Source organism: Oryzias latipes, chromosome 19, assembly GCF_053564925.1.
Source record: "Oryzias latipes strain Hd-rR chromosome 19, Olatipes_Hd-rR_3.1".
Taxonomy (NCBI): Eukaryota; Metazoa; Chordata; class Actinopteri; order Beloniformes; family Adrianichthyidae; genus Oryzias; species Oryzias latipes.
Window position 1 is genome coordinate 28,916,192 of NC_136255.1, and position 11,008 is coordinate 28,927,199.

An 11,008-nucleotide genomic window follows, 5' to 3' on the forward strand; every position below is an offset into this window, starting at 1 on the left:
TTGTGAAACCGACTTCACAGTTGCCAACAGTAGCAATGTTGTGTTGATATTTAGCCCTACAAACAGCCTGGAGCTGTCTGATGGTGTCAAAAGCCGCAAATCCAAGCCAAGCCAAGCCAACTTTGAAGACACTTGGTACTAGTGTTGATGCTAGACACAGGGCCCCAGTTCCCTTATCCACACTGAAGCCGTCATGGGCAGAGGTGACATGCCACAGCAAGAGGATCCGTACAGCTTAACAAAGCACTGCCCCGCCCACTAATCTGACTCTCTCTAACTGCTACGCACCTCTGTTGGAAATGTCCGACCACTCTGCCTCTGTGCCAGCACCAGCATCCCAGAGATGGCCGAGGCCACTCTAGCGCGACTGCCCCCACCGGCTCTACTGTAGACACCACTCTGGTGGCAACTTCCACCCGTGCCTTGTCGACCCAGATCGGTGCAATAATCGAGCGAAAAATGGGTATTCCATCCGGACACTGGCCTCGTGACAGACAACAGGGCACATCTTCACCTACCAGCACATAATCGGCGCCACCGTCCCGCGCTGCCGCTCTATCTATACAGCTGAGCGCCAAGGCGAGTCACCACCGGCTGGTACGAATGGCTGCGATCCAGCGCTCAAGTGAACCTCTTTGGCAATGACGTTCTCCCTCTCCAGGGTCACTGATTTCCACCTCAGGACAACTCTCTGCCGGACATCAACTGGTACAAGCACGTCAAATATCTCTTTGCCCCCTCTTCCCCCACACAACGTTGCTGATTGGAGATTCTATTACAAGAAACATCCGCTTTCAAATGTCACTACCTGCTGCTATTCTGGTGTGACCATTTCTGTTATCCTTTTTTAACTTCCTCCTCCTATTTCCCAAGCTTTCATCAATGATCAAAATAATTATTGTTCGCGTAGGAGTGAATGAAACACAAAGACGGGAATCTGAACTCTCTGAGAAAGACTTCCTCCTTCTTTTTGACATTTTGAAGAACGCCAACAAATCGATTTATAGCTGTGGTCCCCAAACATAGTCACCGAAAAGTCTTTAGACATGGTACCATCAAGAATTTATGTTTTGTATAAAAAAAATTATATATGTATTCCTGCTGTAGAAAAAAGTGGTTACCTGTTTTTTTCATGTAAATTTCTCTTCAAATGAAAAAGAATCAAAACTAAAAAATTGGGGAACTTCATCAAAAGCCTATATAAGGGGGTGGTGACAAAACAGCGGGAGCCCAGCTGACTTCCTCTGAAACGCTGGTGAGGGGTATTGCAAGAGGATTTCCCCTATCATACCTGCAGGCTTCGAATGACAGCTCCACAGGTGGATGTTTGGAGTGAGTTCGCTGACTTTTTCGGACGCTGAAGGCTTTAATGGAAAAAGGAACCCCTCATCTAGATTTTTGTTTCCGAGCTGAACCATCAATGATCATTTTGTTTAAACTCCACTTTAATTTAAGATGTGGAATTATGCACGGGTTGTGTCGTAAAATTTCTGTTATCTGCAAATTGTCTCTCCGTATTAAGACACTCTTTTGTGTTAAACCCCTTTTTGTGTATTTGTTTTTTAGTAACGGGACTAGTTATCCTAGTCATGGAAATTAGATAAAAGGCTCTAGGCTTGTCTGCAGGTCAAACTTCACATGTGGACTGGATTAAATTTGGATTAGTATGGTGAGCTAATTTAAGTGGGAGTTACTAAACAATTCAGATATTTTTTTTATACAAGGAATGCAAATGCTAAAGAGAAGAGATGAAGAGCATTCAATTAAATGTCATTGTGTATTTTTCCCCTAAAGGACACCGTAGATTAGTGTGACATTGTTAGGGATTCTTATTACATGTTAATGGCTGTACAATAATAACAAACATATGTTTTCAAGCTTCAGCCACTGTGAACCGTGACTTTCAAACAGATCAAGATTTAAAAGACATCTAAACGTTTCACCTGTCTTTCAAGCACTTACCCTTAATGATGTGGTGTTTGCTTTTCTTTGCCAGAGACTGCAGCTAAAAATTATTTTAATAGCTATCACTGGCTCATTCACAGAAATTATGATTGATTGATGTATAGTGTGTATACTAAGAAAAGAAAAGAAGGGTCAGGTGACCGAGAGGCTTAGATTGTCCGTAGACAATGGAAGCCTCTCGGTCACCTGAGAACAGATTTTAATACGCAAATGTTTTGCATTAGTTTGTTCACTCATCTCAGATAAACTCATTTGAACTTTTAGTGTTTCTCAAAAATTTGGTAAAAACTAAAACAAAAATTGCAAATTAAACAAATGTTAAGTGCTTTTTGGTGACAATGATATTTAATGCTTAAATCAGAGTACAGAAATGTGGAATTCATAAAGTAAAGTGAAAATAAATATGCTTCTGACATTCTTTCATGTTTTTTAGGACACACTGAGGGACTGTGCCCAGGACATTGGCACCTGCTACAACACTGTGGTTTCTCCCATCTATTTTGTGTCCTTCGTTTTAACTGCCCAGTTTGTTCTGGTCAATGTGGTCATAGCCGTTCTAATGAAGCACCTGGAGGAGAGCAACAAAGAGGTCAAGGAAGAAGAGCTGGAATCTGAAAGGGAGCCGGAACCACAGATTAGAGGGAAAAACAAATCTGTGAGGTCCTCCCCACCCAATCCACCGACACTGCCCATAGGCAGGTGCACTTCTGGAAGTTCTCCTTGGAGATCCACCACAGGACAGTTAATGGAGAATGGCAGAGACGGTTCTGTAGTTGAGACACCCAGAGACAACATGAACATCAAAGAGCCCATCTCAAGCCTAGAGCCACAGCTACAGGTAAATATTTTTTTGTTTCTTTTTTAGATATTAAAAAGACATTCTGTCATGATAGAAAGTCTGAGGCCAACTTTTGCTTAGATGTTACTTTAAACATCTGGAGTTGCAGTGATCCCTCCAGTTCAATTGTTGATGTGAGATTAGCTTGTTAAATAGTACAAACAGGATCAAAGATGTATTTGGGGGGAATACCATCAATATTTCTAAGAACTTTACAACCATTCACATGAGAAAAAGAAGTGTATTTTGGCTTATTTGTCTTTTGTTCCATTATGAGACTGGACATGAGGAACTTAAAGTAAGTTCAATCTGTAATTGTGCTTTTATTGAATATGAATTTGATGTTTTTGCTTTTTCCTCAGTTATTATGTTAATATACATTTTCCACAATTTTCCTCCCCAGTAAATAAAGTAGTTTAAGTCAGACAATCAGTTTTTATTTTGAATCTTGTTCACATTTCATTTTACATTTGGAAGAACAGAAACAGTCTGGGTTTACTCTGACCTTGATTAACTATTATTCAACAAACTGAATTTATAACTTTATAGATATCAGCTGCAGTGACGCCAAAAACATGACAAAAAAACAGTTGTGTAGACATAAACGTGTGTAGAAGCTCGTGGATTGCTACATGTTTTTTATACTCACTCACGTGACGCGCTCACGTTCCATCCACAGACGCTCATTTCACCCCACCTGTCATCAGCAACGGTTTCATGTCACTGTGGCAAACTTTGTTTTTTTTCCAATGGCATGCATTAATTTAAATTGCCGGTTCCTGAAGGCTGACATGGAAAAAAGACGGTAGCTATAGGTGGATGGGATCACAATAACAGCGCTGCGTGATTGAACCCTTTCCTTATGACGCTATGGGGGGAAAAAGAGATCATTTAGAGAAAAGATGATCCCTCTAACCTAATTTTTTTTTCAAACCAGGAAGATACAGACGACAGATCAAGTGGGTGATTCTCTGAAATCATTGCACTTTGTGTCCTACAGGTTTACCTCAAAGATGTTTGTGTAAATTAAGCCATAAAATGCATTTCTAAACAAGAAATGGAAATATCCATGTGTCTGTGCATTATAGCACACAAAAATAGTTAGAAAATTAGGTTTTGAAAAATGTGTTGGGTTGTTGAGTTGTAGAGGTCAGCCAAATGAGCATGTCCCCACCAACCAAAGTTACTTTTTTACTGAATGAAAAACTGATAAAAATAGCCAATAACCACATACTTTTTCTTTTAACCACATTTTTTTCTTCTAACATGACTATTTGCCTATTTAGTTTTTCATAAATGACATGAATTAGAAAAATATATTAAGCTTTTTCAAATTTCACCATTTAATCACGTCCCTCAGTTTTGTTCAGCCCCGTAACAGCCTATCAATCCCTCCTTTTTATTAAAAAAAACTATTTCAGTCCAACCTTTTCAGCAACCAGAAAGTGACATTCCCGAATATTTTCCCGCTCATACTCTAAAGACAGAAAAGTATTAGCCTACGTTCTGACCCATATTTCATAGTTTCTATTTTCAGATTGACGTTGTCAAGCTCAACCTTTGAACTCTGTTACGTTCATAAATGATATTTACTATTTTTTGGGAAAAGCAATCAATTGTTTTGAAAAATATTTTTTTTTCACTCATGCCATATATAGCTCCATTTCCTATCTAATGTCTCTTTGACAACTTTTAGCTAAAATATTCAACCCCATAACATTCAACCCTGTAACAAAACACCCAATTTTCAATCACCAGAGAACCCAATGTGCACCAAATTAAAAGATTAATCCAAGTACTTATTGTTGTCACACCTCATGTGCCACTGTCTTTTCTTATGCGTGGCCTAGGTTGGCGACACCTGGTATAGAATATGGTATTTGTATACTATATAGAACTCCTAATCCACACTCCAGGCCAGGTGGGGGCGATATATGCATCAACCAGTTGATTCCCATCTGCCAAAAAAATGCTACAAAGAAGAAAAAACTTTGAGCTTTCTCTTTGCATTTTTAGTCTGTTGTAATTTTTCCTGCTGCTCTGTACTGCAATAGATTTTGATTCTCCTCCCTAATGTATTTGCATTCTGTTTTGAATTTAGTTATATTATTTTGTCAGTCTCCTTCCTGTCTTTATTTCTCTGCAGGGGTAGCTTTTACTTTGTCTGAGTGGAAGAATTAGTTACCCCAACTTACTGCCCGAGCAGAAACCCACATTACAGAAAAATTAGTCTTCACGATAAAACCAGATAAAAACAGTCTGAAACTCAAAACCAGAACTTGTGTAAATCTGGGAATGTTTTCTGTGCAGCCTGATGTTCTTTGCAGATGAACATATCCTAACCTCTCCCTCTGTGTCCAGCAGCTCACCTCTGAGGATTCAACAATGGACAACTTACTGAGTGTGAGAAAGCAAGCAGTGGGACGCACTCATTCCTTACCCAACGACAGCTACATGTTTTTTCCCCTAAAGCCTTTTTGCACCTGGTCCTCGGCTCAAGCTAAGTCTTTTGCATTTTCACAGGGTCCCCTAAACCCTCTGAGCATCCACAGGGCCCTGTCAGGTAATGTCCGTATGTCACTTATAATTCACAAGCCAGTGATTTTTAAGGTTTCTTCAAGTTTTCCTCAAACTGCTGTCTGTGTTCAGGCTCAATCAGCTCTGCGCAACCCCCTCATGAAGACCTCTCAGAGCAGCAAAACATTCCCACGGGCTTCTTCAGACCTATCACTCCCCAAAGTCACTCCGCTTCTGAAAGTGTACTGCGACTGCTCCCTTCCAGACGTGTAAAACCACCCGACCGCACACTGCAGCGACAGGTAACTAAAATACCCCAAACCACTATACATTAACCACAACTCAAAAGATGAAGGACTTTGGAATTTGAAATGGTTTATTTCAGCCAATCAAATTTAAAAAATAAACTGAACAAACAACAGAAATATAGATCTATACACAGAGATATCAAGCTTAGGATAATTAGTTCTGAAATTGATTGAAAAATACATATTCAAATGCATGCATCCGCATACTGTTTTGCGTAATTCAGTTGATACTCTTATTCATAAACAGACACATTGACTCATTGGCATACAGGATATGACACAAGAAATATATATATATATATATTTATAAAAAAATGCCCCCCTCACCCTCCACGGGTGGTTTCTCTTCCAAGCTGGGGTCCTCTATCAGAGGCCTGGGAGCTTGAGAGTCCTGCAGTATCTTAGCTGCTCATGTTCTTTTCTGGACTGAGAGGTCTGAGGTCTTTCCAGGTATCTGTTGTAGCCACTCCTCCAGTTTGGGGGTTACTGCCCCGAGTGCTCCAATTACCACAGGCACCACTGTCACCTTCACTTTCCAGGCTTTCTCCAGTTCTTCTCTGAGTCCCTGCTATTTCTCCAGTTTCTCATGTTCCTTCTTCCTGATGTTCCCATCGCTTGGCACTGCCACATCCACCACAACGGCTTTCCTCTGTTCTTTATCCACCACTACAATGTCTGGTTGGTCCGCCATTACCATCCTATCAGTCTGGATCTGGAAGTCCCACAGGATCTTTGCCCTATCATTCTCTACCACCTTCTGGGTTGTTTCCCATTTTGACCTTGGGGTTTCCAGTTCATATTCTTCACACATGTTCCTGTATATTATTCCAGCCACTTGATTGTGGTGCTCCATGTATGCTTTACCTTCCAGCATCTTACACCCTGCAGTTATGTGCTGGATTGTTTCAGGTGCCTCTTTACACAGCCTACACCTTGTGTCTTGTCTGGTGTGGTAGATCTGAGCCTCTATGGCTCTGGTGCTCAGGGCTTGTTCCTCAGTTGCCAGGATGAGTGCTTTAGTGCTGTCCATTCTAGCCATTGGTGGGACTTGGTAGGTCCGGTGGTACATCCCATGCAGGGGTTTGTCCTCCCATGAGGATCTGTCCTCCAGCACTAGATAGTGGCTTCTACGCTCAGTAGTCCTCGACCTCCTTCCCTGCGGCTAGCATACAGTCTCAGGGTGCTGCATTTGGGATGGAACCCCCCATGCATGGTGAGGAGCTTTCATGTCTTAACATCCGTGGTCTGTATCTCTTCTTTCAGTCATCTTATTATTCCTGCTGGGTATCTGATAACTGGCAGTGCGATAATTAATTATGAATAAAATCGCTTTTTGAGTCTTCCTGTTTGGATGATCTATAGACAATAAAAGCTTTCAAAGGAGTTACAAACATGTTTGACTTTGCTAAGAAGTAAGCTAGACTGTGATATTACTGCCAAACCCTTTTCCCTGAAATCCTGGATTTCTTGTTATTATAACTGGGGTGGGGGGTGGATCATTCAGTTTCACTTAGTCATTCTGTTGGAGCCAAGTTTCTGTTAAGGCAAGTGGACTAAGTTTATCATTAATTAACATATTTACTAAGAAGGACTTTGAGGAAATAGGTCTAAAGCTTAATAAACCGCATTTAATTACATCATAATTCTGCTTGGTGTTATTGAGAGAAATGGTATCTTTTACTTTTAGGTTTCTGTGACTCCTTGCCTTTCAGCATGTAAGCTAAAGTTAGGAACTGATCGACTATTCTTGCATTAGGTTTGCACCAGCGCTAAAGGAGGCTTAGAGGAGAGTTGTGCACTCATAAGAAGTAACCTATACCAGTGTCTGATTGAGCTTAGAGTCAGGTTGGGTCTTCTGCTGTCTTACCCGCTCCTGTGTTTGAACAAAATAAATTGACTCATGCCAAGGAAAGCTGGCAGAAGCGATTTAGAGTATTGTTTAGTGAACTTTGCTGTTTTTTATAGATTTGGTGTAATGCCTAAATGTGTTAAGGCATCACTCTGCAAAGAAATGCCATCAGTTAATCTGCACTCTGTGTCACATGTTGAATGCTCATAAATCATAGCCAGCCTAAGATTATTATGGACAATGTGAGCGCTCTACAGCAAGAGTTCTAGCCAAGAAAGAAAAGAAAATCCGGCATGGATTGGTATGGATCACTAAGTGTGAGTAGACCTTCAAACTACAGCTACTTCACCAGACTTTTACCATCATTTAAAAAGTATTTTGTTTGTTTTACTTTGTATTTGAATTTATTTCTATCCAACAATAAAAGAATCAAATTTTTTGTGAAATGAACAGGTGGAGTAGATATTGAGCTTCAACTCCTGTTCTCATCTTCAACTACTACTAACTAGTTTTCCCTCTTATTCTGTTTCCAACCCCATACCTCCTCCCTTCTCTCTCATTGCATTTATCTGCATCTTCCTGTCTGATCTTTTTAGGTCGCAGTATTTGATGACTATCAAGAGGCCCTTTGTTCAGATGGAAGGGAGACCAATGAAGGATGTGTAAATGTGGTATCTTTTGCCCTACCTTCAACCCCCTCATCTTCCTCTTCTCCTTCCACTTTTTTCCAACAACACCACCAAGAACAAGAGCTGGCTCTCTTTCTGATCTCTTCCCAATCCAGCATTTTCCCTAAACCCTCAAGCCCCAACCGTGTGCGTACCCATCTGCAAGACCAGCACTGCCTTACTACTGAATCTTCGTTGTCCTCCCCTGTGTCTTCTAAACCTTTACATACCAGGCTGCAGGAGGAAGCTTTGGAGGATCATGAGGTATCTATCTTAACCTGCACAGGGTTAGTTGATAAAGAAGACACTCTGAAAAACCGCAGAAGCATTGACAGTCATGGAAACTTTATGAATTCTGACTCTCACGAGAGTCAGAGTTCATGTTTGAGGCAGCTAAAGAGGTTTTACAGTGAAGACGCACAAAGTTGTAGCATGCTACTGGCCCGCCCCCACCCGAATACCTGGCTAGATGACCCTCGACGCCACTCTGTTGAAGTTTGCTCAGCTGTGGATCCCAGCCATCAAAAGATCCCCTGCTCTACATCATCTGGCTTTCTGTCGCGACCAGACAGTCTGCACAGTGTTCATCTTGACCAGAGCTCTCTGCCCTCCCCCCGCCGCAAGAAAAAGATAAGCCCACCATGCATATCTGTTGACCCCCCTGATGGACTTAAGCCCCTCTCTGGCCTATATCCTAGTGAGTTGGGGTTGCCCCCTGTTCTGCAGGGCAAGGACACCTGTTTGAGGAGGAGATCTCCCTCTAGTGACTCTAAGGAGTCTTTTGACATGGCAGCAGGGGAAGGACCAGGTCAAGATGGAGGGTCTCTGAATGCCAACAGCAACCCCAAACTATTAACTCTTCCAAGCTTTTCCTTTGAAAAGACAAACTTGGAGCACTAACATTCCAAAGACACAGACAGGCAATGTGTGACTGTGATGGTGGTAGCTCTAGTAATTATAAAGAAGAAAGTAAAAGTGGTAAAACTCTTCATTTGAAGAGAAGTGTTGTGTTGTGACCATCCTTTAACCTTTGTATTGTTACTGCCAAAGCGACTGGAGAACATCTCAAACACCAAACAAATTTCCTGTCAGATAGAGCTTGATCTCTGAAATGAGACCCCTCTATGGTTGCTGTTTGAAATGTTTGGTGTTGCACATCATTGACCTGGTTGATACAAAGCAATATATTATAAAGACAATATTTTCTTAAATTATTGGGCCAGAGTGTGTGTACAGGATGTGATTTTAAATTTCATTTAAATATTTTCACATCTTCAATTTCATTTTTTAAATTTTTTTTCACTGTACAATATTTCTAGCTTTCTTTGTTTACTGAGGAAAGTCAAAAAATTTCAAAGTGTTAGGAATAATATATGAATACATATATAAATATGAAATGAAAATTAAAATAAAAAAATTGGGTTTTAAAGCACAAAACCCCACACCGTGTTGGTTTTGATTGAGTTTTTTTTATGTAAAAAAGTGTGAATGCCTTTAAAAGCCTGCTCCACCTTGTTAAAAACGTTCTGATGTCCTTTCAATATCACGTGAAAATAACTAATTTATTTTTTAAATTAAATATAAAGATTTATTTGAAAAAGTCAATTTGTTTAGATGTAAAAAATTAACTACTGTCTTTCTAAGTAGTTGCTTGATTATCTCAAACTACTTGGAATTTTAACTTTTTTAAGTTACATTTCATTTGTATTTTTAAAAGGTACTTATGAGATGAACAATACATCCAAATTTTCTTGCCCTTAGGTAAAAAAAAAAAACAAACAAACAAAAAACAAACAATTTCCTTAATCTTGGTAGCTGTTGTCAGTCTATGGTTACCCTGGAGGCTTAGCTTAGCGCTGAGGTTTACCACTTTTTTTAGGCCGCCAAAACAAACATTGTCTTTGAAACAGTTTCATTTTTTTCTCTCTTTTTAAAGTCACTTTATTTTTCCGTCTTATTCTATTTTATTTTATATTTTTGAAGTTCGATTCCCTGTTTAGACTGGAGTTCGAAGACAAATGGAATTTCAATTTCCATGTATGTGAAAACATAGAGATTGACAATAAAGTTTACTTTGATGTAAGATTGTTATAAGACTTATTCAGATTACCCTAAAAATGCTCAAGATCAATCCATCATTATCACATAATTCTGCTAGTTACAAAATCAAATGGGAGCTGTAATAAAAACCATAATTGCACACACACATTTTTTTTACAGAAAAATGTTATCTAGAAAATCTGAAACTCAATTTTTGTCGAACTGTATGTGCACATGTAATCTTGTTTTTTATGCCAGCATTGACAATTCTGTTTTGTTTTTGAAGAAGCCTCTTTAGAAGATTCAGGGTTTGTTTTCAAAGAAACATCTTTTTCATATTAAAGACTTTAACAAAGTTTGTGTTGTGTCTTTGTTTCTGAACTGAGAAAAAAAATCACATTTGGTAACGGGATTGAAGTGTGCATTGATCATGGTTAATGCAAGGTCAACAAGTGCAGATCTTCAGTGTGTTAGACTGTATAAATGGTAAAGAAATATTTTTACCTAAGACAAAATATTAGTCTTTAGAAGATGGAAAAGTAATTGTATCCTCATTTTATTTTGGACATCCTAAGTCCAGAGCAGCGATGTTTAAGTTTCTATAAATGTAACCAAATTGTCAGATCCTCAATGTAGTAACTCTGGTATTTCAGAATGTTGACAAAATTAAACTTATAATTAATAATTAAACTTATTTAACTCTTTAACGCCAGAGCTTTTGCCACAGTATTTACAACCATGACTCTTTAATGTTTACACTAGTAGTCTTCAACCTTTTTCAGGCCACGGACCGGTTTCAAGTCAGACAATAGTTGCACGGACC

The 11,008-nt window shown here is 39.5% G+C and overlaps 1 protein-coding gene across 16 annotated transcripts in view; it reads left to right on the forward strand.

Annotated features, from left to right (window-relative positions):
• Window positions 1-10,540, forward strand: part of cacna1g (calcium channel, voltage-dependent, T type, alpha 1G subunit) — a 207,199-nt gene extending 196,659 nt beyond the window's left edge. For 8 of the 16 annotated variants that reach the window (XM_078938047.1, XM_078938051.1, XM_078938049.1 and 5 more), the window contains 4 exons: window positions 2,399-2,803; window positions 5,165-5,366; window positions 5,453-5,622; window positions 8,074-10,540. In XM_078938047.1, the coding sequence (XP_078794173.1) occupies window positions 2,399-2,803; window positions 5,165-5,366; window positions 5,453-5,622; window positions 8,074-9,045 (1,749 nt within the window). In that variant the 3' untranslated portion in view covers window positions 9,046-10,540. The remainder of the gene's footprint in view (window positions 1-2,398; window positions 2,804-5,164; window positions 5,367-5,452; window positions 5,623-8,073) is intronic. The other 8 variants (XM_078938048.1, XM_078938050.1, XM_078938054.1 and 5 more) reach the window with 3 other exon arrangements.
• The last annotated feature ends 468 nt before the right edge of the window (window positions 10,541-11,008 follow it).